Source organism: Empidonax traillii, unplaced genomic scaffold, assembly GCF_003031625.1.
Source record: "Empidonax traillii isolate 1590-97213 ecotype Southwest subspecies unplaced genomic scaffold, ASM303162v1 scaffold451:size1465578, whole genome shotgun sequence".
Lineage (NCBI taxonomy): Eukaryota > Metazoa > Chordata > Aves > Passeriformes > Tyrannidae > Empidonax > Empidonax traillii.
The window spans coordinates 402,911-429,314 of record NW_020955644.1 but is presented as its reverse complement, the minus strand read 5'-3'; the positions used below and the strand labels follow the sequence as shown (position 1 = coordinate 429,314).

The 26,404-nt window shown below is 52.7% G+C and overlaps 1 protein-coding gene across 2 annotated transcripts in view; it reads left to right on the top strand.

Moving 5' to 3' along the window:
• PLXNA2 (plexin A2) overlaps positions 1-26,404 on the top strand; it is a 158,156-nt gene that overhangs the window by 76,859 nt on the left and 54,893 nt on the right. For both annotated transcript variants that reach the window (XM_027895148.1, XM_027895149.1), the window contains exons 5-8: positions 18,174-18,274; positions 22,872-22,995; positions 23,963-24,116; positions 25,283-25,379. In XM_027895148.1, coding sequence (XP_027750949.1) covers positions 18,174-18,274; positions 22,872-22,995; positions 23,963-24,116; positions 25,283-25,379 — 476 coding nt within the window. The remainder of the gene's footprint in view (positions 1-18,173; positions 18,275-22,871; positions 22,996-23,962; positions 24,117-25,282; positions 25,380-26,404) is intronic.

The window sequence follows — 26,404 nt, the reverse complement described above, 5'->3', positions numbered from 1 at the left end:
GTCTGCTGACTCCAGCCCAGAGGGCTGCTCAGTTGCAGAGGAGTTGGCACAAGCGTTTTGGAGCGTGCTGGAAGCTGGCATGTGAATACTGCTTTATCCTGGCCTTCAGATGGAGCAAAATATTGCCTCAGATGTGTATTGCTGCCATCAGGGTGGCCATGGATGTCTCAGAGGAGGAGGAGGAGGAAGGGTTTGAGGCAGCAGTCACTCGTGTTGCACCAAGTTTGGTTGGGTTTGGGAGTATTTTAAGCGACGAGCACCGCTCTGAAGTTGTGCCACCACAAGCAGTGACACATTGCCTCCTCCCCTCCCTGGCTCCACTTCAGAGTGCGTCTCTCCAGTTTCTCTTGCAACACATATTTATCTGCTCTGTGCCCTTATGGCTGTTTAATTAGCATTCATGTTTCCTTTCAAACAGAAATTGAGTTGAGTGCTCCGAGAGCTGGAGCGACTGCGTGGCGGGGGCACCACGTGGGCGGGATGGTGCCTGCTGCTCTCGCACACGTGGTGGTGAAAGACCTGGAGGAGACCAAATTAGGTTGTCAAGACATCAGAGATGCTTTCAAATAATTGAATTAAAAGACCCTTTAGGAATCCCATTCCAGCAGTGGAGGAATAAGGAGATTTGAGTAGCACTGGGGGGGCCACAAACAAGCCCCGAGCACTGAGGGTGTCTCAGCAGCTGAGATGGATGGAGGCGTTGGAGAAGGTTGGTCTGCTGGAAGGTGGAAATAGATGACCTTTCAGGTCCCTCCCAATCCAAACCATTGTAGGATTCTGTGATTCTGAGGCTGTCAGAGGCAGGGCTGTGCCTTTTGCTTTGCTGGTGACACCTTTAACAGCCCCGGTCAGTGCTGTGGCCTCCAGTGCCACATCCAAACCCAAACGGCCAAAATCAATGGACATTTTGGGTAGGATTTGGTCAAGGCTTGCTGCCTGCCCAGCTAGTTGTGCTGGTTGTCTGGGCAAAGGCTCTGTAGGTGGGTCAGCCCCTGCTAAACCCAGCTGAACTGGACACACAGGAGCATCTCCAGCTCAGTCTGCTGGGATAAGGACTGTACTTAACACTGCAGATCATGAATGATGTTTGCTTTGCCTCCTAACAAGCCACAGTTGTTTTAGGCCTTTTCCCATCCATTTAAGTGACTCACAGGCAGACAACTGTCAGTGCCTTGGGTGCTATTAATACCTCCTTAAGAACATGATTGGAAGTATTTTTATTTCTGTTTTATTTTTGGGGGAAGAGGGTGGGGGAGGAATCAGCGGGAAGGACGGGTTTTAAAAAAATAACTCCTCCTTGTGTGGCTGGGCCTCTGTGTGAGTGAGCCGACAGTCCTGCCCACAAAAACAATTTGCTTCAAATCCGTCCAAAAAAGAGCTGACCACGCTATTATTTGGAGAAGCTGTGCCAGAAACAGCATTCCTGTGCCTGCAGAGGGGAGTGTGCAAGCTCCAGGTAGTGAAAAACAGGCTGGATTTTTCCATTTTAGGTCTTTGCACGGTCCGGGGACTCAGTTTGGTCCCTGGCATCTCGTCCAAGCAGGATTCTGGAGGGAAGTGTTGAATTTGTAGGAGAAACAGCTCTGTAAGGCAGCACTGTGGGACTGGGGGTCTGGGTTTAGGTTTCATTTAGGTGTGGATCTGCTGCAGCAGAGGATGCACCAATCCAGAAAAACTGTATCCCATCCAGCAAAGCACCTTGATCCATCAAAGTCCATTAGGGAATCGTGGAATATCCTGAGTTGGAAGGGACTAAAGGGTCATCAGCATCCAACCCATGGCACTGCACAGGACAACCCCAAAATCCCACCGTGTGCCTGAAAGCATTGTCCAAATGCTGGGGTTTGTTTAGGTTTTGGTTGTGTTTAAGAGAATTTTAAGCAATAAGCACCATTTTGAATTTGAGGCACCAAAAGCCACAAATGTTGCCTCCTGCCCTCCCTGGCTCCACTCCAGAGTGTGCTGGTGTTGTTGTCCAAAGGCTGAGATGGCTGGTTTGGGGCTCTCCTTGTCCTTACAGTGGCACCACAGTTCCACTCCACATGCAGAGAGAGCCCCCAGAGAGCCCCCTGGTCCCCTCCTGTGGTAACTGTGGGGATGGGGAGGCAGCAACACCTCGTGCTGCTCATCCAGCTGCACTCCTGCATGGGGGAAGGAGAGGTGAGAAGGGCATTTAGACCCCAGCTGGCAATTACCTACCCGCTCCTAATGGACTGAATGTGGCCCCCATAACCATAAATTTTCCTGGCTTTGGGTCAGTTCAAATTGGAGCCTCAACGCCATAGAAAGGGCAGGTTTTGATTGTATTTTTGTGCTCTGTGTAATCACACCGATAGCAGCACTGGAACAGTCCTGAATGATGGGTGACAAGAGCAGAAGAAGGCACCTCCTGAGCTGCTTGTTGTTGTTGTTATTGTCTTTGGGTGCAGAGCAAAATGTGTAGGCTCCAGGCTAGATCGTGTAAATCTCGTTAGAAAGCCATTCCCAGCTAATGAAACCCTGGGAGAGGGGGATTTGGCTTCCCAGCCCTTCAGCCTTGTAGCAAAGGCTGGAATAAATCCATCTTCAGTTATGTGTGGGCTGCTCTCCCCTCTCCCCCGGCACGAGGGGTGTATTTATTGGTGGCGTCGTCGACGCGTTCGAGATCAGCTGCAGGTCAGCAATTTGCTGCATCTGCACCTGAATAGTTTCGAGAGATAATTGTCTTCTCTTTAAAAAAAAAAAAAAAAAAATAAAATAACAACAGTAAAAACTGGTGTGCAAAGAATTCGACCTGATTTTTAATCCTTCTGTAGGGACAGAGAACAGACATGTAAATAATTGTGCCTCCCCCACGGCGAGCTCTGCGGGGCAATGGGTATTAATTCCAGGGGCCAGAGCTGTTAAGGAAAGCTGTTGAAACGAAGTATCTGAGATAAATGCATCTCATCTTCCCCTGTTTGTGTAGGCTGAGTATGTGCCTGCCACAGCCATAGATTCCCACTTGGGGTCATGTTTGTTTGGCTGCGACTTTATTGCTCCAAGCGTGAATTTACCAGCTCCTACGGCGTGAAATACGATTGTCTTTGTCCTCCTGTGCCTGATGGCCATTATGGTGTTTGCTGAAGTTTGGAGCGCATCTGCTGCATTGTTTGGTCTTATTAACGCGAAGATGTGGCAGAGGCATGGGCTTCTGGTGTTCAGCTGCAGGATCTGTGCCTGGACATGTTCCTCCTCTGCAGGTTTGGGGGTGGTTTTGGCAGGTTTGGGGTTGATTTGGAGGCCCTGATACCCAGGGCCTGCTGCCATCCATGTACCTGCAGAGATCTGGGATCCCTTCCCTTCCCATCACAGCCTCTCACTCCAGGCACAGGAATCTGCTCTGCTCTCTGCTTTTTCTTGCTTTATCTGCTTTTTTCTCTCCCCTGCCTCACCTAATGATAAAATCCCAAAATGGTTTGGTTTGGGTTGGAAGGGACCTTAAAGATCATCCATTTCCAACGCCCTGCCATGGACAGGGACACCTTCCACCAGCCCAGGTTGCTCCAAGCCCCTTCCAACCTGGCCTTGGACACTTCCAGGGATGGGGCAGCCACAGCTTCTCTGGGCAACCTGTGCCAGGGCCTCCCCACCCTCCCAGGGAAGGATTTCTTCCCAATATCCCAATGCATTCAGAGTTGGAAGGGACTCACAAGGGGGTGTATATATATGTGCATATGTATATATTTCCAACAGTTGAGATGGAAATCCAGCAGTACAGAAGCATCCAGGCCCTTTTGGGACACACAGGCTGCTGGAAATATTTCCATTGTTTTGCATTCCCTTTACCCCTGCCTGTCCCAAAGAACAGAGGGTATCCTGTGCATATAATGAAGTCTCTGAAGGTTTGAATACTATTTTTTTCCGCCTCTGACTAATCTTTTTTAATGCTTGACAGCCTCATGTTCTGTAATTGAATGCGTTTTATTTAGAAAATAACATTTAGTGCCACTTTGGATTTCCAATTATTCTTCAATCGGACTTTGAGGGCCTGATGTCTTTGTCATTTTGATATGTGCAAAAGATGGCAACATCAGAGCAGCCAACAGCAAATTATTTCCACTACTGATTACCAGGCTTGGGAGGAAAATATGCAGCGACAAATTTAGTCTCGGCATAAATGTATTAAAATGAGTTAAAGTGTTGCACCAGCGGCATCTTTATGCCTCAGCTCAGTGTGGATGGGAAGCACCAGCCCTGTCTCCATCCTGCAGGTTTCTCTAACAGGCAGGGAGTGTTTTTGGCTGAGGGGAAAGGGAGAGACTCAGTGACAGTGGAAAAGCCTCCAAAGAACGGAAGCTGCAGCGATGCCAACTGGATCCGTCTGCAGGGCTCGTGGTGGGCGTTAAGGTGACACCTCTGAGCAGGAGGAAAAGCTGCACACAACAATAGATCCATTATAATAACCACAAAGAACTTGTTGGAAAAGGAGGAGAGCTGCCTGCTCCCACCTCGTGGGTGTCCTTCATGCTTGGAGAGGACACAGCAGCTTGATCTGAAAACTGTGTCAGGGGAGGTTTAGGTTGGATCTCAGAAGAAGGTTCTTCCACCAGAGGCACTGAATGGGCTCCCCAGGGTTTGGTCACGGCCCCAAGGCTGCCAGAGCTCCAGGAGTGTTTTGGCAACGCTCTCAGGGACAGGGTGGGATTTTGGGGTGTCCTGTGCAGGGCTGGGAGTTGGACTGGATGATCCTTGTGGGTCCCTTCCAGCTCAGGGCATTCCGTCATTCTGTGATTCCTTCCCTGCCTGTACAAACTGCTCCCCCTGCACTGATTCCAGTGCACCTCTCCCCAGCAAGGCTGATCAGTCCTGCAGAATTCCACGGCCTGGGAATCAAGGCAGAGCAACATGATGTTTCTGTTTGTCTAAATCTGCTCTTTGAGTCCAAACTATTCCTTCAGGCCTCCTCTCTAGCCTTGAGAGAGCAAGTCTGGCACTTTGTCACAGGGCGAGACGCCCAAGGTTACCCCAGGCAGGGTCAGCCTGGTGCTCTATCCATCTGTATCCCCTATGGGAAAAGTAAAAAGCCACGTCAGAGTAGTAAATTGGGATAATCCAATGTATTTTCTTGAGCCTTCAGTGCAAACAATATGTTAAACTCCAGCCCAAACTGGGCCTGGGCGGGGGGTGTGAGTGGCTGCGTGGGTACCTGCTGTGCTGGGAGCAAACACGGCACCTCAGAATCCAAAAACCTTTTGTTTTGCCGGCTCTTTGTGCTTCCCTGTTCTGATGTGGCCCTGAAGCTTTGCTGTGTTGTCCCCTGAGATGTTCTTTTTGGTGCTCAGCCCCTCACTGACGTGCCTGTGCGCGATAAGGGGCCGGTGTGCTACAGCCGCCATGGGACGGTGGGTTTCTTCTGTGGGGAGAAGGGCTTAAAGCTCATTTTCTTGCAGAATTAGAGGGTTTGGGATATACTTAGGAGGGTTCATTTCTCACGCTGGTGGTCAGGTTCCTAAATTATTTTTGACAGCCGTATGTAATGATATACAAATGGGAAAGTGATGGAGTAGCAGAAAATTGACTGGCAAGGACGGCGTAATGTAGTTAGAGAGCAACCCTTGCTAAAAAGCCGTGGAGACTACGGCAGTGTTCCACGAGCAAACAAGGAGCAGGACCACCGTCAGCCTGTGAGAGCAGCAGTGATACAGCTCTGTGACCTTTAAAGCTACTTGGGGCATTCAAATGCTCTGGATTTTCAGGGCTCTATAAAATTACACGAACCAGCCGTGCCTGTGACTTTCCTCCCAGGTTTCCAATGTATTTAAGGAGTTTAAGAACCCTGAAATGGTTCAAAAACGGGGAATTGAGGGTTGCTCGTGTCCCTGTGTTGCATGCAGCGGACCTTTGTGAGGGGCTGTGGAGAAGATCTGAGCAGGGTCAGGGGTGGCTGTACTGAACCTCCCCAGCTTTGCCCCAAAGCTTGTTGTCCCCTTGGGAAGGCAACATCCCATGGGATGTGGGCATCTAAGGGATGAACCTTGCAGCCCTGTCAGCCGGGCTATATAGAATCCTAGAATATGCTGAGTTGGAAGGGACCCCCAAGGATCATCCAGTCCAACCCCTGGCCCTGCACAGGACATCCCAAAATCCCACCCTGTCCCTGAGAGCGTTGTCCAAACATTCCTTGAGCTCTGGCAGCCTTGGGGCTGTGACCACGGCCCTGGGGAGCCTGTTCAGTGCCCCAGGTCACCCAGCCTGGGATGTGTGATGCTGTGCTGGGAAAGCAGGCAGAGGCAAATGGGCGCTGGAGGGGCTGGACACCCTCATTTTCTGCTCAGCCCCTTCTCCAGGCAAAGCTGCTGTTGGATAATCGTGTGAGTCGCACGCGAGGTGCGGGGCAGAGCCGGGGTTGGGCTATTGAAATGATCCTCGCGTGTGCCAAGAAAACAAACAGAAAGGGCCAGTCAAAGCTTTTCAGTGTCACTGACACCCTCGGACGTGCCAGAGCCGGGAACAAAGGGGGCATTGTGGCGCAGCACAGCCCGCGGGTCTGTTGGGAGCGGGCAGATGCGGGGCTGCCCACCCTGCTGTGCCGCGGCCGGGGCGGACACGTGGGGTCCCTTTCGAGGTGGGTGGCAGGACACGTCCTCCCGGGCAGCCCTGGGCTTCCTCCTGAGCAGGGAGGGTAAAGAAAATGTGGCCTCTGTGTCCCAGTGCGTGCCAGGGGTGGCAAGTGGCCAGATGATCAGAAAGGTGGGTTCTGTACGGGCAGGGGTGGGGAGAAGGCGTGTGGGAGAGGGAACTCCATCCCTGGCCTCCGAGGTGGGCAGGACAGGGGTGGCATTAGGGTAATGACCTCGAAACAGGGTGCTACGAGTGTTTTTGGGCACACCTTGTCTCAGTGCCAGGCTGAGACCTTGGGCCCATCGGGCTCTGGATAAAGATCAGCCTGGGAATGGACACAGGACGCTGCTGCAGCCCTTGTGCTGTGCCCTCACCAGCACTGGTCCCTCAGTTATGCACTGAGGATAATGTTTCATCTGCTTCTGGGAGCAGCTGGGGCCTGTTATTCCATGTGTACACATGTTGCCCATTCCAGCAGGGCCACAACTTCTCCCTAATCTCCCGGGCACGCCAGAAATGCGGGGAACCTGCTGCAGTCCCGGGGCACTGGGTGCTGGTGTGGCCTCAGGTCCATGGGTTTGGCTGGTTTGGTCCGTGCAGCAGTGGAGCAAGGCAAGGGTTAAGCCCAGAGCCCCACTGGAGAGAGGGAAATAACCAGAGGGAGCCGTGGGGTCCCTCGCGCTGGGTTCCAGCTGCCTCCCATACATATGCTGCTCATTTTTCATACTGAACACAGCTGCCGCCAGCATCCCTGTCCTACCCCTGTCCCTGCCAGTTTTATGAGAGAAGAATAAAGAGGGGAAAACACAGAGCTGCAGAGGTTCATTTGCCAATTGTCAGGCTGCCGGTGCATCAGGAATAGAGTCATCGCTCTGCGTCCCCGCCGCGCCGGCGTCGTCGTTTCATTAGCGGCGTTATTTATTCACGCTCCCCCTCAAATCTGCTCCCCTTTGTGGGAAGAAGGGACCTGCTGCTTTGCCCTGTTTTAACCAGGGTGGTTTTGGCCTCGATCAGCTCGCTCTGTGTGCGGGTGGGACGGGAGCAGCTGCCTCTCCCAGGGCTGCGATCGATCCCATCAGCGAGGGGAGCGCCGGGGTCTGGCAGAGCCCGCCGGCTGCCCCTCTTCCCTTAGCTCGGTAATTAGGAGCTCTTAGAGAGAGGGAAGAGAGGTCACACGTGGAGTGGGCCTATTAACCCCGTCCCTTGCCAGCTACCCTGTGGAGAAATGCCCTTGGAGCAGCTGCTCCGGTGCAGGCTTCCAGCAGGAGGGCAGCTGAGGGGAGGGAAGATCCCCTTGGAGCTCTGCTGCCCCAACACAGGTGGGGATTCGCCTCCTGTGGGAGGTTTGCAGCTGAAAAAGATAATTTGGACTAAATTTTGTCTAGAATTTATGATATCATGTCTTTCATATGGCAGAGAGAACCACTGGGGTGGTTCCTTGTGCCCCATCCCCTGCCAGAGGCAGCAGACAGGGCAGGCCACGTATCCACCAGCCCTTCTCCTGGTTTTGCCATTCCCAAGTTGTCCTTAATGAGCTGATCTGTGCAAGTCTGTTCAGTGCCATCTACTTTCAGCCTCCTGGGGCAACGATTTGCACGTTTTGATAGCTGGGAGGACGTTCCCCCTCGTTCCCAGGCTCTCCAAGGAGCTGAGGGCTACCAATTTCCACGGGAGTTGGTTTATTTTGTCCTTTCAGATTCCTTCCAACCCCGTAGCTTTTCCTGGAGCTGATCTTTGGTAGGCTCAGCAGCAGTCTGCAGGATCCCCCTCGCAGTCTGTTGGGTCTGTTGCTGTACTGACGCCAGTGATATTTATGGAAATATATGCAGAAGTTCCTCAGGCTCTGATGGAGCAGAAATAGTTTCATGGCATTATTTGCCCAAAATGCCACTGTTTTTGAGTGCTGTATCTGGACAGTGAGAAGCTGATGTCAAAGTAACTGTTTACAGCAGGAGCTGACATGGCTTCTAGGGACAAGTGACTTGGCATTGCAGCCCTGGGAGCGTTAATGCAGCAATTCTGAAATTTATGGATAAGCTCTGAGCTTATATCACCCCTGCCTTTCATCAAAGCGGTGCCACAGCCCCAGAGCTGCTCTTTGATTCCACATCTCCCGTGCAGCCAAACAGCAGGCCCAAGGAAAAAGCAGGTAAAGATGAAAGCTAAACTCTTTGCCCGACCTTCTCCGGCTACAAAACCCATTCCAGCTTTTATTTCACATAATGGGAGGCCCTTGGTTAGTTTTCCCAGTTTCCCAGGGGCACTTCCAAGCCGCAGGCAGCGGTGTTTGCTCTGTGGCGTGCACGGGGAGGGGAGGTGGGCGTCGAAAGTGCTGACTTGTGGTGGCGCTGCAAATGAAGTCACGTCCCCAGGGCTGGGAGTGTCGTGGGGAAGGTTTGACGGGTGAAAACCACCATGTTGTGACTTGTGACCCAGCGAAACCCCTAATTGTGTGTTTAAAGTAAACCCCAGACTAGAGCTGTTTCCTTTGCCTCCGTCTTGGCAAGTTGCCTTTGGCTTCGAGGGTTCCAATCACTCATCCTGTGGTTAGGGCTGGTCAGGAGTCACCCCAGTAGTTAAGAAAGGAATGTTAAAGGCCTGTTGTGTAAACCAACCGCTGTCTGAACAGACTTTGTTTTCAGTGTAAATCTGCTGCAGGGAATGATTTAACCTTCATCTATTCTTTTTTTTTATTATTTCATTAAATAAGATTTATACAGGTATAGTATTGCAAAGGTCATCCATCCCCCGAGCTGTGGGAAGAGCTCCGTGCATTCCTCCCTCTTCACTTCCCTGCTTTACCCCTTGTTTCAGGGTGGGAAAGCACCAAGCCTGGGTTTTGTTGCCTTCCTGGGAAGGTAATTTATGCCTGCATGGTACACACACAGCCCCCTCAGCCCTCCTGCCCCCTGTTCCCACACTAAATGAATCCTCCACGCAGCAGCTTTTTAGCTGGAGTGACCTGGGCAGCCTTTCCCTAGGTGATTGCATCCCAGCTGAGGGGGAAGCTGGGGGTTATTCCCCTCCTTTCCCTAAGAAATCATGAGGTGTGGCATCTCCTGACTGCAGCAAGGACCTGGGGTTTGGGCTCAGGCTCTGTGGCTCATTACACTGCTCTGGCTCCAGGCTGCTCCTCTTGTATCTCCGAAATGAGATATTTTATGTCTTTCTTGTTTACTGATACGTGATGAGACCGAGTGAGGGATGTTTTTTTTTTGCAGATATTTAAGATCCTGTAGCAGCAAAGCATCACTGGTTTGACACACCAGCCCTGGTGTGCTTACAGTCGTGCTCTGTTTACCCCATCAGCAGAGCATCCAGCTCTGAGCGCAGCATCCTCCGGGAAGTCATCCCGGAGACTTCATCTGGGCACGGGGCTTCACGGGCCAAGGCAGCAGAACTGGAAAGGATGTTTTGCAGCTTTTTGCCTGTTCTCCAGGGCTCCTCTGAACCCTGAGAACAAGCAGATGGTTGGGCTGGAGGCTGAGATCCGAGGACAAGGGACTGGTGTTGACATTACCTTTACCAGAGTGCCTTTCATCATTAGCATGTAAATGCCACCGAACACCCAGGAATTATCCACCTATGATCTCTTCATTAGAAGAGGCCTCTGATCAGGTTAATCTCGCTTTCCTAGTGTGGAAAGGAGGATGCTGAGCAGCTGTAACCCACCAGCAAGGGGAAGTGGAGTGAATTTCTGAGAGGGAAGGATGCTGTGAGCATCAGGTTTTAAGTGGATCATCAGTGATTGCTTTGGCTTTTGCACAGCGATGCCAGGGCTGAAATAGCAGCGTTGATGGTTGTAATTGAGACTGATGGGACTGTTCCTCTGTGGCAGGTGCCCTGGAATACCTGTGGTGGGTGCTGAGTCACCCAGGTCTCCTGTGAGACAGGAGGGGAGAGGTGGAAGCTTCCAGCCTGGTGCATTTTCCAGCCTCTCAGTGGTCTGCTCTCCCTCTTGGGAAGCAGCAGCCAAAGCAAGCATGGGGGAGGGTGGAGGAAACGTGTTTTAACAGTAAATATGGCCTTGTTATTTATCAATGCAGAGTAATTGAAGTAATTTCATGTCGGTTTTAAATGCAGTGCCTAGGGATCTAATCTATCTGTCTAATATTAATGGGTAATATTTGGTTGCCTCATTCATTCATTACTGTTTTCATTAAGACTCGAGTCCCATTTAGGAGTCTGTTTGTCATTTTAAACTCCTCTGTTTTATCTTAGCCTGCCACAATCCCTTTTAACAACTTAAGTGAATTCATGAGTTCTAGGCTAGCAGCTTGGGGGAAGGGGCCTCTGCTGTCTGGCATGTGGTTTTTATGGGGAGAGAGGAAAAACAGACGGCTGAAGGCAATTGCAGGCAGCAGGCACTGAGCTTTCCTGTGATACACACCACGGAGATTTAGGTCTTTCATAACAGAGCTGGATGTCTGTGCTCCAGAGCATGGAGCTCCCTGCTCTGACACAGGCACACACCTGCTTTGAGGCCTCCATCACTTCCAAACCGGTCTGGGATGCTTCTCGGAGTGGGGATGTTGTTTATGGATGCTCAGGGTGTTTCGTTCTTTCCAAGGTGGTCCCCACCTTCAAGATGTTGTAGAATCACAGAGTGGTTTGGATTGGAAGGGACCTTAAACTCCATCCAGTTCCACCCCCTGCCATGGGCAGGGACACCTTCCACTAGCCCAGGTTGCTCCAAGCCCTGTCCAACCTGGCCTTGGACACTTCCAGGGATGGGGCAGCCACAGCTTCTCTGGGAAACCTATTCCCGTTCTTCCAGTTGTTGTCTTGTCCCATGTGCTCCTCAACACCAAGGCCAGGGAGGTGTTGCTGAGGGCACAGGGATGTGCATGGAAACAACCCCCCAGAACATCTGTGCTGCAGCTCACGTTGCAGATATTCCTAGCTGGGCATCTCCTGACTGTGCCAACTTCAGCCCTGTGTGCCACGTGGCCATTTGCTGTCCAGGGACAGAGTTATCACCGACTTATCACAGGCCCATTTCTGCCTAAAGCAAAGCATTGCACAGGAGAAATACAAGGATTCCTTTATTCCAAGGAGGAAACAGCAGAGCCTGATGCCCCTGCTTTGCTGTCCAGGACCCTGGGAGCCTTGTCAGGATCCCTACAGTGCATCACCTGCAGCGCTGAGCGGGCAGTGGAGCCGGGCATCCCTGCGCTGGAGGCGTCCAAGTCTAATTAGAGTCGTGGGGAATCGAAGCATTGTGCTGTTAATGACTCTCTGGCAAAATGTTCTGACTAAAACAGTAATTTTAATAAGCACAGCCCGATTGTGAGGGCGCGCTGAACACCTAATTACACTGGTTGTAACTCCAGAATTATCCCGAATTCTATTTTTGCCGCTTTTCTCGCAAAACAGAGAGGGGAAGAAGCACGCACTTTGTAATTATTCACCTTAATTAATTTTCTGAGCTTCTGTTAAAACTTTTCGGTGACTGCAGGGAGCGGGCCAGGAGTTGCATGGCAGGGAGGCAAAGCACCGAACGCAGAGGCCACGAACTGATGTGAGATGAAAGTTTGCTGTGTTGGATTGATCCCCACCTGAGCCTGGGAAGTTTGGAAAGCTGCCCCCCTTTTATCCTGATTAATTAGTTCCCCAGGGGCCTGGGCTAATCAGTGCTGCAAAGGGCAGTGCTCATCGGCTGGGTGGCCGTGGCAGGGTGGTCTCGCCCAGCAGCATCAGAAGATGGTGCCAGCACTACAAGAAGCCACTTCTGGTGGCAGCAGTGACATCCCCTGGCAGGGACACTTGGATGTGAGATGTGGCTGCTCTGGGCACAGCATCCTGAAATCCAGAGCAAGCCCAGAGGGAACTCCAAAGGAGCAGAGAAGTTGTGTCACCCTGGCTGGTGCCAGCAGCGCACAGAGCTGAGGAGAAGGAGGAGGAAGAGGAGGATCTCCCACCTGGATGGAGCTGCAGAGTGCACAGACCTCGATTTCCAGAAACTCACTTGAACATTTCTTTGCAGCCAAGAACAAATTTGCGGCTCCCCTGGGGCGTGGTGGTTTTCCAGGGGAGGAAACACGTGGGTGTATCACAGCATAACCCTGTTCTTGTGGTGAAGACCTTTAGCATCTCATTCCTCATTACTGCCACGTGTAAACATTTATCTCATCACCCCCTTTACTTGTCAAGGGGTCAGTTCTGTGGGAAAACAAAGTGGTTTAGTGTCCCAGATGGGATGTTATGCTGAGGATCCTGTCCTCCTCAATGGCCATCCATGTGAGGGGATACCGGGCTCCCACCAGCACCATGTGGGGCAGGAACCAGCGTGTGTGGCTGCACCTCTGTGGCCAGGTTTGACCTAACTGTAATCCATAAATTTTGCTGTATTTTCCCAGTTCCAGAAGCCTGAGTAAATACCCCAGCCCATGGTTTTATTCCAACACTGGAGATTAAAGAATGGCTTCCCAATTTTGTACATGCCCAAGGTTTTGCCGGCTCTGGAGGCAGCGGAGCTGATAGAGGAGGCCATGCATCCCTGGCCCTTCACTTCCCCAGATGCAGATGGTCCATGAGAAGCAGGAGGGAGAGCTGATGGCTGCCAAGACACTTAGGAGTGGTGACTGTCACACAGAGCTGGCGCTGGCGTGCCAGTCTGAGCACGGGGTGGGCACGTGGATGCCAGCGTGGGATCCCAAAAGCCGGGCACAGCCTGGAGGGCTGCACCACAACACAGCTGGCATCCCAGGCAGGGTGGTGATCGGGGCAGGGGGTGTCCTGTCCCTGCACCACCTCCTGCACAAGCCCACTCTGCAGCCCTCAAGCATCACCATCACCTGCCGAGGGCGGAGGAGGAGCTGCCAGATGGAGCAGACTGAGCATTCCATGGGCGGTCACGAGCAGCCCGTGCTGGAGATGAAAACCCATCCCTCCTCCCCCAGGTTTCCATGATACTGTGCCGCTCCTGGGAGCGGGGATGGGATCTCTGCCTGGCACTTTGTTGTTCCAGCAAGCCCCGCTCAGATGTTTCATATTGATGTGCTGATTAACTCGAGCCGTGGTAAAACCCCAGGAAAGTGTTTGTCTGCAGGAGCCTGAGTGCCAGAACATGAGTCTGCTCCGAGCCCAGGCCCTGCCTGCTGCTGCTGGGCCGGATGGATGGAGGAAACTCTGGCTTCAGGACAATTTTACAGCTTGATCAAGCCTTACTTTGGAACATTCGCTATTTTTTCAGTCTTTCCTGCTTCCCAGAGTATGCTGCTCTTGCTTTCATCACCTCCCTCGGGAGCCTAACGCTGTTCGTGGAGGGTAGCAGGGAGCCAAGGAGACGGGAATGCTTGGAGAAGGTCTGATCCCTCACTGAAGAAGTGATCTGGTCCCCTGTGCTCCAACACAGCTTGTCCTCCTAAGATGCTAATGAGGTTCTTATAGCAGCAAAGCCCAACTCATTGAAAAGGTTGCTTGGATCAGAGTTTAAGGGACTTTCTCCACATGCATCTGCAGCGCCGTAATTAAATAATCCCCTTGTAGCCATGGAAACGTTGTCTCCGTGTCCTCTCCCACTCAGCTGCCTCTCTGCCAAAAGTTACAGGCGTTGATTTGGTTCTGACAGCCCGTTGGTAGCTCTGATAATCCTTCTCTGCTGAGCAGTGTGGGAGAGGAAAGCTGGGTCCTGCAGGAGCTGCTGTACCTGTCAGGAGAACTCCCCCTCATCCCCTCCTTGCCTGGGTCCCTTCCTCTGTGGCAGGGACTGGTGGCTGGAGCAGGTGTTGCTGCCTCCAGGGGTTTAACAGCACTCTGGGGATGGTCCTCGATGCTTTCTGGTTAAAAACTCACCCTTCTCCTCCTTCCCCTGTGTCCTGGCTGCTGCCCCGTGGGTGCACTGCCCACATCCCACTTGTCTCTGGGTCTTCTGTGCTCCTTGCTGGCATCACCCTTAGCGTGTCTGAGATCTCCACAGGCTCTGCTTGAACCAAGAAGCCATTTCCAGGTAGGAATTTTCACACAGTGTGGGGTGGGTTGGACCCACATGTCTTGCTCTCTTTCCCACCCCTGCACGCTGGTAATTCCTTGGCAAATGCACCTCAGGAGGACTCTCCATTTGGAGTTTTTGCACGGAGACTCAGGGAGGAGAAGAGGAGCCTGTCAGACTTTTTACAGCCCCCTGAGAAAGTTTGACTCTGTTTTCCCTGTCACCCTGACACATTAATGGCTGGAACTGATGTGTCCTCCTTGCTCCTTCCCACACTTTTTCACGTCTCCTGCACCAGCACAAAGCGGTGTTTTCTCATGAATAAAGGGAAGAATAAAACCTCATTGGAAAGTTCATCAACTTTGGGCTCCTGCTCGCTGAGTGATAGATAGCTTTAATTACATTGAACTGGTTGGCATCTCTACTCCACTCCCCAAAGTCATTAAAAATAGATTTTCTGTTTGAACTCCAGCCCCCTGAGGGGTCTGTGGGCAGCGTGCCGTGGTGGTGGGACACCCTGAGGGCTGTCTCCAGCCAGGGAGGTCAGAGGCCTGGGCTGGTAGCACGCACAAGCTGTGGAAACTTTGCTTTAGTTGTGTATTTTAGGTGTTTATTTATTTATTTGGAACTGGTTTCTTGCACTCATTTTCTCTGGGGGCTGGCCGAGCTGGAATTCGTGTGTTTTGGAGAGTCTGTATTGATTTATTTTATTTCATTGTATTTTATTTTTTTTTAGCTGATGTTATGGGTCAGGCAGTCAGGGGAAAGGAGTAATGAGACTTTATCATTTAATTACCAGGTTCATTTTGGCATCTCCTTGTTGGCTGAAGGGGACCTGGGAGGAAATTGTTGGACTTGGGAGTCCCCTGTGCCCCACCCTGATCCATCTTGTTTCTCCTTCCAGCTGCAGGCACTGCTGTCCCTTGTCTTCTCTGCCCAGCCCAGCGCAAATTCTTTGGTCTCAAATTGACAGTTAGGCTGTCAGAGAACAGTTTAAAAATACCTAAAGCCAAGAGAGTCTTTCCAACCTGCCATCAGGAAGAGTAAGGGCAGCAATGTTTTACTGCTGTGCTGTCTCTAAAGGAAATACAGCTTTCAGTCTTCTGTGTTCATGATAGATGTGGAATAACATATGGATGTGTCCTACTCTTAAAGGGATTTCTCTTGTTTTCCTCTTAAAATGAAACATACTCTGTAGAGGGCTGGAATATTTTTGATATTTGGATTGTGGCTGGTATAAGGGGGTTGATGATGTGTTAGTGCTGAGAGAGCTGGGCAAATACTGCAAAATCCCCCAGTTTTTTTTCATGCATGGAAATACTTCAGTGCTTTTGATCATAATCTTTCTAAACTTATTCATTTAAACTTTTACTTGGACATTGGGGCAATAATTTCTATGAAGGGTGCATTTCAAAGATGCAGGATTAAGTGCTGGAGAAAGAAATGGTTAATTCTTCTCTGAAGTTTTACAGTTTTCCTCCAGCCAGAGACCATAGGGCATATCCAAGGCTATGAAACTGCTGATCCAGAGGGACCCTCAGGTGTAAGACCAAGCCCACCCACACACCTCAGCCAGGCCTGTTTTGGTCCCCAAAAAAGATTGAATGAGTGAAGTTCCCTGCCTTGCCCTTTTCCAGCATTACAAAGAAAGGATGTAATGGTCCCATTTGGGCTGGAACCCTGCAACTCTTTGCATTGTTCACAATTTCTGTGGCATTTTTAAAGGATTCTCATGTGCAGAAGCCGCAGCTTCTGAGCAGAAAAAGAACCCGAACGCGCAACGCAAAATCATCTCTAATGAACTCTTATTCATATAATTCAAACCCTCTGTTATTTTTAGAGCCCTGTGAGAGCATCCAGCTCCTCACAAACATGAAACAAGCCCTGAGCTGCATATAAATCACAGGGACTGATCCTGCCAAGCCTCACTCTGTGGGTATGAGGAGCTGGGTCAGCACTGCCTGATGATTTGGGGGGCTGTCCTGACCTCCAGGGTGGGTGAGAGCCAACCCACCTGCACATGCTGGAGAGATTTTAGGGAAAACCCAGTGAGCTTCCTCGATGCACGCTGTGGTGGCTGGTGTCTCCCACGGGGGATGAGAGCCACAGGATGATTGTTGGGTTTGGAAAACACATTTACTTCTAGTTTTTCCACCCAGGAACAGGGTGATGTCTGTGCTGGTCTGCACTGGGAAATGCTGGGTGACCATTGCTGGTGGGATGGCTGTGGGCATGGTGGCAAAACAATCCCCGGGCTCATCCCCAGGCGATTCTTTTTTTTTTTTTTTTTTTGGTTGTTGTTATTTCAGGAAAAGCTGTTGAGTAGGGGCTGAGGAAACAAGAAGAATAGCAGCCCTATTGGTGTCGTCCTCAGAGAGGAACTGGGTTCTCACTGTGTCAACAGCACTTGGCCTGAAAGTGGCCGTTGTTTGGGGAGACACTGCTCCTTTCAGTGCTGGTCACTGCTTTCCCTCCCAGCTGCTGGGAGCCGGGTGCTGTTTTGACGGACAGAGCGAGTGCGATGCCGGCAGTTGTTTTAATTTCCAGCCAGTTGCAGGCATCACTCCCAGGGCCTGAGCAGAGAGCAGCCAAGGCTGCGGGGCTGGGCAATAATTATTTACGGTGTTTGGGGAGTAGGAGTGGAAATAGAATCTCAGAACGGGTTGGGGTGGAAGGGGCCTTGTCGCGTTCCGCGCCTCCTGACCGGGTTGTTCCAAACCTTGTCTAATCTTGCCTTGAACACTTTTAGGGTGTCCATAACCCCTCTGGGCAACCTGTGCCAGTGCCCCACCACCCTCATGGTAAAGAATTTCTTCCATACATTGTGTGTATGGACCAGTGTAGGTGCATCCCCCTGCAGCATCAGGACAGGGATGCAAACCCACCGTGCCCATTGGAGGTGGCAAAGGGATGGCTTGTAAAGGTTAAAGTGGTTAAAAAAGGTTAAAATTTTCTTCACGTTGTCAAGCAGTGACCTGTGGTTAAAGCTTGGTGTCACTTTGGAGCCTTTGGGGTTTTCAGGGCTGATAAACAGGTCTGGACCGTGCTACACCTCAGCATCCTGCAGGGACCTCCTTGCCTGAAGTGCACGCAGGGGTTTGCAGCAGTGTTTGGGGTTGTTCCACCTGTACTTCCCTCCCTGGCATCTCTGCATGGGAGAGATGGGAATCCCCTGGTGGGTCATGCCTGGGGGGCCAAGTCCACGCTGGTGCTGGAAGGGCTCAGGGTGGCCAAGGAGGAGCAAGCAGTGAAACACCCGCCTAGACTAAACAAGCTGACAAAATCCCAATGAATTTTGTTCCCCGCCAGCTTTCCTCCCTGAAGCAGCTTCCCCTGGGGGAAGCGTGAGATAGCCGGCTGTAAATCAGGGAGGAGAGAACAGCTCTGGCCATGGGGGCATTGCTGGGCGGGGAGGTCGGGGGGTTCTGGCGCCAGGAGTGGGCTGGGGCTCTGTGTGCCCACGACGCACCCCGAGGGACGGGCTGACCTCACGTCTCGCTCTCCAGTATTTCCTATTCTTGGATATCGGAACAAATTCATTTAAGGCGGTGAATTGCCATCCTGTTACGTGGCTCCAACTGGCGGAGCAGGGCCTGGAGCTGCTCTGGTTTTGCTGGTGTGAGAGCAGCACTGAGCCCTGTGTTTGCTTCCCTTGCAGGTGTCCCGGGTGCCCGTGGAGTCCTGTGAGCAGTACACGACCTGCGGGGAGTGCCTGAGCTCGGGAGACCCCCACTGTGGCTGGTGCTCCCTCCACCACATGTAAGTCCAGCCTTGACCACTTCATGATGGTAAAAGCAGCTTTCAGAGCCTACCAAGCACCTCCCACACGAAAAGAATTAGGTTGGAGCTCCTTAAATCGTTTTTTCTGGCAGCGTGAATGCCTTTGGAAATTCCCTGAACTGCTGGGGAGAGGTAAAGGAAAATAAACTCCTGTTTTAGGAGCAGTGGGTCACTCACTGCATGGAGAGGGTGATGTGGACATGGTGGAAAACCAGAATTTAAACTGGTGGGAGTGGAGACCTCGTGCTTTGCACACTCCTGCTCGCCCGAGCCGCAAATCCCAAGTAACAGGGAATTTCTAAAGGCAGCGGTAGACTTTGATTATGTGAGCAGGACTCTGCTTTCAGCGAGGTTACAGCACCAGGGCAGAGCGCTGAGCCCTTCTAAATGCACCAGCAAGAGATATTTAAATGCTGCAAGGGAAGGTCAGAGGGGTCTGTGTGCTCCAGCTGTTCAGGAGCGGAGGGCTCGGGGCTGGCAGCCCCCCACGTGCATCACCAGCCACAAAGGGCTAAGGGTGGTGGGTTGTTGGTTGTGGTTGTTTTTTTCTTTTTCAGGGGAGCTCCAGGAAACACTCTCTGCATTCAGGAGGTGTCCGTGTCCTTCCTTTCTCTCTGCTGCCATAATAAGGATCACTTCCTAAGGCGGAAGGGAGACCACCGGGCAGAGGAGGAGCGGGGGCAGACGGGGAGAGCCTGGAGGAGGCCGGAGGAGAGGAATAGAAATCCCTCTGGCTCAGTGCCAGCTTGCAGAGCAGCCCCGTTAAATGCATGGAAAGCGTGGCAGTGGTGGGGGATGCAGAGTCCAGGGACCCACAAGGCAGCTCTTGGCCACTTGCCCGAGGAGCAGGTGCTGGAGGGGAGCAGGGAACTCCAGGCTCCTCCGCAAATCCGGCCTGGATTTGGGACCCGTGGGCCTCGGGGTGCAAGGCAGCTCCCCACGGCTCGTTTGGGTTATTGCCACGCCTGGGGAGGTGCAGGAGGGCCGGCTCAGCCCCTGGCCCTGAGCATCCCCCTGGCTCCACGCAGGCAGGGGCTGAGGGTGGCAGCACAGCCCTGAGCATCCCACCAGCAGCACCCCAGGGCACCCTGGGCATCATCACTTGAGGGTTTTTTTTTAGCTTGTTCTTTTTCAGACAGCCCTTGTCCAGCCCTACAGCTGAAGCACCCTGTGTGTAGTTGTGTCTGAAAGTCTTTACTGTGACAACTGCTTTGTCAGAAGGAGTGATTTCCACCCCTGAGGATTCCCATCCCTTTGGCTCTGCCCTGTGTGCCTTTCCAGAGGCTGGGACAGCTGTGCAGGATGGGGAGGGGATGCTGCATTCAGTACCTGTGGGTGGGTGTGCTTGGTGCTGCTCCTCAGCCTCCTGCAGCAGCTCCTCTGCAAGGATCACCGAGCACTTTCCTAATGCTAATGAACTGAATCTTCATAAGCCACCTGGGAAGCAGGTAAAGGTTGTTATCTTCATTTTGCAGAGAGAAAACCCTCAATGTCAAGAGGAGAGAAAAGTGTCATTTCCTCTGCCCTTTTGGCCATGACATTTCAGCATTAACCTATTCCCAACAAGGGTTCCTTCCCTGATGGTGTTTCTCAACTCTTCCCTTCAAGCATCTGCACTTTGGAGCAATGATCATTTCTTAGCTTTTGTTTTAAGCTTTAAATATTTGAGTTTATCTTGCTGTTCCTGAAGCCTCTGTCGTGTTTGTTTGGAGGCCCCAAGTGCTGGAGTGTTTGTATTTAATTTGTCATCTCTCTCCTCTAATTCTTACACATTCCTCCAGCTGGACCAGCAGGAAGGGTGGCATGTCAGAGTGTGATGCTCACACTGATAGCTGAAAGGAAGGTGTGTTAAAAGGATGAGGGGCAGAAGAGGAGATAATTTAGTCCTTGGAAGAGTTCATTTAATCCTTGGAAGAGCAAGAGAGTAGCTGGTGGCCTGAGCAAGTGTGGAGCTGGTAAACACCAGCACTGAGTGTCTGTTGGGGATTGAAATCCAGAGGTTTCTCCCCACTGCTTGTGGGATTTTGCTCCTTGGATTTGGGGTCTGTGTCCTGGGGGGTACCAAGGCACCCAGGCAGCTCAGGGTGTCTGTGGGGAGGAGCAGGGCAGGCCAACTCTTATGGCATCTCCTCTCTTGACACTTGGAATCCAAATTTGCAGTTGCCAGAGGTTTAGCTGAGAGTTGTGGACCTGCAGGTTCTGAGGGATCTGGGAGCCTGTTAAAAAAAAAATCAGGATTTTAAATGATGTGTTGGATGCCTGAGTAGGGATGGACATGAGAGGGATGGGCAGAGCACCACCCCATTCCAGGGGGCATCAGGCAGTGTGTCCTGCCTTCCCCACCACCAGCCAGAGAGGAAGGAAATAATGGAATAGTAAGGAATAAAGGAAAAATGAAAGGATTGGGGTTGTCCTGGACTGTTTCATTACCCAGTATTACACAGAGTGGTTGATGGATGAGGTGTGGGTGAGGGCGAAATCAGCGAGCTCTGAAGCAGGAGCTGGCCACACTGGGGGCTCTAGCCTTGAACCTGAACCAGGAGATTCCCAAAGCAGATTAACTCACAAAAACTAGTGGTTGATGAGGTGGTGGCCATGGACAGCACATGCCTTGCACTTGGGACTTGAGGGATTCTGGGTGCAGGACATTTGAGAAGGTGGTGAAAACCAGCAGGATGGGAAAGGTTCTCGTTCTCCTGCTGGCCTGGGGGTCCCTGGGACAGCAGGTGATGGCTGAGCAGCCCATTCCTGCCCGGAGCCTTTGCTGTGTCCTCCCTGCCAGGGGTTTGCTTCCCATGCAAGTTCATCCTCTGCCTGGAGAGCAGATCCTTTGCTCTTCCTCTTCTAGGAGCAGTGAGTGCTCTTTGGGAGCGATCAGAGGCCTTGAGGAGATTGTTAAAGAGTCTCTTCAGCCCAGTGGGATCCGAAACCTGCAAGGCTTCCACGCGCTGCTCTCTGCGAGTGTGTTATTGTCTCCAGACCTATTTATCTCTGTTAGGGCTGTTACCATAAATAGTATGATAAAAAAGAGCCATTCCAGCGAGTCAATGAGATAAAGGCTCCAGTCAAGAGCTCACTTTAAAGCTATCTTACAGATTCACTTAAACCTCGATAATTCTTCCTTTGGCAGCATTCATATTTAGCTCCATTATGCTCCAAGGGAAAAGGTACTAAAAGCAAGAGGGTGAGGAGAGCAGCAACAGCATTTGCCAGGGATCACACAGGTGGTTTGGAAAGGGGAAGTGGAAACTTCGCTTAATCTAAAGCAAACAGCCTCATGAGAAGGGTTCTGGTCCCACTGTTTCATAGAATCACAGAATCCCACCATGGTTTGGGGTGGAAAGGACCTTAAAGCTCATCTCACTCCATCCCCTGCCATGGGCAGGGACACCTTCCACTCCAAGCCCCATCCAACATGACCTACAACACTTCCCAGAGTGGGGCAACCACAGCTTCTCTGGGCAACCAGTGAGCAGTGGTCCTGTTCCAGAGCCTGGTTTTGCCAGGCACCTGTCAGTGGCTAGAGCTTGATGGCAAAAATGCAGCCTCTGAGTGGGCAGGAGGTGTTTCTGCTGATGTGGTTGTGTGCCTGGCACAGCTGGAGCTGCTCCACAGGGAGCCAGGAAAACAAGCAGTGTGACAGCAGGGCCTTGTTCATTCAGGTACCACGAACGCTCCAGAAACTGTCAGAAGGAACTTGCTGGGGCAAGACTGGGAGGGGCCTTTGTGAAAGCAGGTCCAAGATCAGCAGGGAGTGAAAAGAGACAAAGTTTGCTGATGGCTTTTTGACACCGTTAACACCAAAAGACAAATGCATCTTCCAACCCCAGGAAGAGAAGGATTTTCCCCAAAGGGCATTGCATAGGAAATCGTGGAGGGATGACAATGCTGCAGTCTCAGATATCTGGTTGGAAACACTGATAATTCTTCCTTAGCCTCCTGGTGGGTGCTCTTCTGGAAGCAACTGAATGTCACTCTACTCCAAGGACACCTCCAATGGAAAACCAGGGATAACGAGCCATCCTGGAGCACACAGCATGCTAGGAGCAGTCCTAGTCACTTTGGCATGCTCTGGGGCTTGCATTCCTGCTGGTGGGAATGGGAGAGAGCTGGGAGCTTAAGGCATGAAAACCAGCCAAGCACCGCTGGCAGCAGCTGGAAAGTCCCATTCCTGGCTGTGTCTCACCCCTCAGCTCCAGCAGGAGGTGATTAGTGAACTCTGTGGTTTTGTTTTAATCAGAATAGAGCCATCATCTTGTTATAGTTTTATGGTTTAGTTTCTGGGCAGATGAGGAGTTTATGGACTGCAGAGTGCCTGGCTCAGCCCCTCTTCCTCAGCACCCGCTGTCATCCCCAGCACTCAGATCCCTGGGTTGTGCCCCAGCTCAGGCAGGACTGGGGGCTGCTCATGAGATACTTGTGGTTTGTCTTTCCTCTGCTCTCAGAACGTTTCTCAGCGCCCTTTGGCCCTGCCCTGGCGCCCAACACCCAGTGTAGGTGCGGAGCATCTCCAGATGCCGGTGCAGGACACCTTGCCCGGGTGTTTCCCCTGCTCTGACACTGTTTTTTGTGGCAGGTGCTCCCCGAGGGACAGCTGTGAGCGAGCCCACGAGCCGTTCCGCTTCGCGGGCAGCATCAGCCAGTGCATGAGCGTCACGGTGCAGCCCAGCAGCATCTCCGTGTCCGAGCACAGCCTCCCGGTAAGCAGGGCTGGGGGTGGACTTCCAGAGGCACTTCCAGCGTTTTCCAGGCTGGCAGTGGGCACTCCATTCCCCAGCCTTTCTCCCTTCCCCGTTGGCACAGGTGTTTTCTCGTGAAGTCAGGCTCGAGGAGGGGCTGGGGAGCAAAGGGGTCATCTGAGCCGGGCAGGAGGGGGTGGCAGATACAAATTCCCCTTCCCCTCGGGCCCCAGCTCACATTTCTCTTGGTTTGGTTTCATTAGCTGGTGAAAGGGAAGGCTTTGTTTCCCAAAAAGCTCATCTGTGAGCTGCGCTCAGGCCTGGCTCTCCGAAGCTTCCCAGCTGTTGCTCCTGCAGCCCCCCAGCACCCCGTGGCAGCTGGGTCCTGGCCTTGCTGCCTCCCCTTCCTGGCATGCCCCCCCTGACACTCCCTGTGGAAACAGTATAGGGCTGCTGGGAGGCCACTCACCCCTCCAGGCACTGTTTTGCCGTGGGGACAGTCCCTATCTGTGATGGGATCACTGGGAACGTGCTCATTCCTGATTGCCACGGGGCAGGGTGGTCTCTGATGGTCGTGCCGTGGGGCAGGGAGGTGGTTTGAGCCTCTCTGAGGGATGGTCACTGCTGCTCTCATGCAGGAGAGGGAACACACTGCTGCTGCTCCAGCTACACGGGCATTGGGGGTGGCAGTGCTTCTGTGGGGCAACCAGGGGACAAAAATCTGCCATTGCCCCACTCCTGACCTGCAGTGCCCAAAGGCACAGTGAGGTGGTTTTTTATCCGTAAAGAACCTGCTCCTTGGCTTTATTTTTTCCTCCTCCCCTCCTCATTAAAGGGCATCTGATCACCTCCCGTGGGCAGGCGAGTAATTTAAGGGGGTTACATGGAATGGGAAAGCAACAGGGACTGGAAATACGAAGGAAATTTGGGCAGACTTGCCTGCTGACTGATTTTCTGGCTGCTGTGTTTCCTCCTGTCCCCGCTGCAGCTCAGCCTGCTGGTGAGCGATGCTCCAGACCTGACAGCCGGGGTCACCTGCCTGTTCGGGAACCTGACGGAGGTGGAAGGGCAGGTTTCGGGCAGCCAGGTGGTGTGTGTGTCACCACCAGCCAAAGATGTTCCTGCCATCCCCGTGGACCAAGGTAGGTCACTGGCTCCTGGTGATGTCTGTGCCACCAGACAGCTCTGAGTGGGTTTGGAAGTGTTTTCTGGGTGGAGCAGAGCCTTTGGGGCTGCTGCTGGAGACATTTGTGCTCCTGTCAAAGGCTAAATTTGCTAAATTTGCTTCATCCTTTAGAAATGCATCCCACACGGGGAAGGATAGACTGGGAGCAGGCAGCAGTCCACAATTACCCTGTCTTTACGCCCTCCCTGCACTGCCAGACAGCTCCCAAGGCAGGACAGGAGCTGTGTGTCCCCTCCAGGGTGCCTCACGAGTGGGCAGGGGCTCTCAGCCTTACCAAACTGGGTGAATCTGCAAAGCAGGAGCCCTCCCTTGGGCCTGGCTGAGCACCCACGAGTAGGTGGATGGAGTTTCAATTTTTTTGGTCCTGATCTTCGAGTTGTTTCTTCATTAATGTCACCGCTGTCGTATTTTCTCTTCCCGTAACCAAAACGCCACTTGCTTAAAACTCATTTTCTCCTTGGCGTCCTTCCAGGAGCCAGTGGCCCTTCCCTGCTGATATCTTTGTATTTCTGAGGCATTATATGAAGCCTGAGAATTGGTGAACACTTGGGGGCCCAGAGCCCCACGGTAGCAGGGCCAGGTTAGACTTGCCCACAGCAAAAACTCCAAAAGAGCAATCCGCTCTTAATTAACCCAGTGTTGAGGCTCCTGAAGAGCTTCCCTGATGCTTCACTTGTTTCCAGCGGTGTCTCCTCTTCTAGGAGATGGTATCCCAGTTCCTGGAAGTGTTCAAGGCCAGGTTGGGTGGCCCTTGGAGCAACCAGGTCTAGTGGAAGGTGTCCCTGCCCATGGCAGGGGGGTTGGAATGAGATGATTTTTTTCCCTTCCAACCCGAACCCTTCTGTGATTCTGTGATTCCAGTCTTGGGCTGCTTCTCAGAATACACTGAATTTTTGTTGTGGTTTGGAGGCATAGCTGGAGACAACCAGCCCAGCACCCTGGGGGGCTTGAGGGCAGGGTCCAGCCAAGGGGGGTGTGGGTGGGGGTCCTGATGGCTGGTGGAGCAGGCATGGCAGCAGCCTGAGTTCCCCTTGTACCCCAGCAGCAGGGGGGCTCAGCGGGTGCCCCTGTGTCATCATTCCTGCTGGCAGGACTTACAGGCTCTGCTTTACCCCACCCCAGACTGGTTTGGAGTCGTGCTCCAGCTGAGGTCAGAGGAGACGGGGAGGACGTTCGTCAGCACGGAGTTCAAGTTCTACAACTGCAGTGCCCACCAGCTGTGAGTGCTCCGTCCCCAACCCCAGCAGAGCCAGAAACTACACAAAAAACGCTGAGAAATGGGTGCTGGTCCCTGGGACCAGTTGGAGGGGGGGGGGGTTATGACACTGCTGGGTCCAGCCAGCAGACACGTGGGGTGCAAGGCGAGCCCACCAGTCCGTCTGCGTTTGCTCTGAGCTCTGAGTGCCTGGTGGAGCTTTCTGAGCCTTGTGAGCCGCAGGTGGAGCGAGCCTGGAACAACCTCAACCTGCTGGTGCCCCCAAGCTGCGCGAGCCCGCAACTGTGAACTGGGATGGAGCCTCGCAGGGAGCGGGGAGGGGGGGGAAGGCAGAGCAAGGGGTGGGGTGCCAACAGGGGGAAAGGGGGCTGCAGGTGATGGGAGGGGGCTGCAGGTGATGGGAGATGGGCTACAGGCAGGGAGAAGTGGGTTATGGGCAGTGAGAGGTGGGATGCAGGCACTGAGGGTGGCTGCAGGTAGGTGGAGGGTGAGCTGCAGGTACTGGGAGCTGGGTTTCAGGCAGCAGGAGGTGAACTGCAGGCAGGGAAAGGTGGGTTGCAGGCAGATGGGGGGTGGGCTGCAGCCCAGGCGTGGATCAGGCACCGTGGGCCGCTCCCTGGAGGGCTGGAGGGCTCGGTGCTGCTGAGGATCATGGAAATACATCCCCCCACGGGCATGTCTGCTGCTGGAAGGCAGCAGGCAGCTGGCTGGCCTTAAAAACACATTTACAGACCTGAAGCCTTTATGGATTTCTCTCTGGAAACAAAGCAAGCCTTAAAGCAGCTGACTGGACTGTGGGCAGGACCTGCCAGCAGCTGGATGGGGAAAAGCAGGGCTGACCACAGGACTGGGAGTAGCTCCTGTGCCTGGAGCAGCACTGCCCTGGAGCCTGGTGTGCTTCTGGAGTCACCAGGTGCCAGTGCAGGGTCACTCCCAATCTTTCTGTGCTGGATTTGGAGCCTAAAGCTCCAGGGCCTTTCATGCTGCGCTTGGAAGAGGGTTTGTGTGCTGATGGGCTTGGCTGGCCT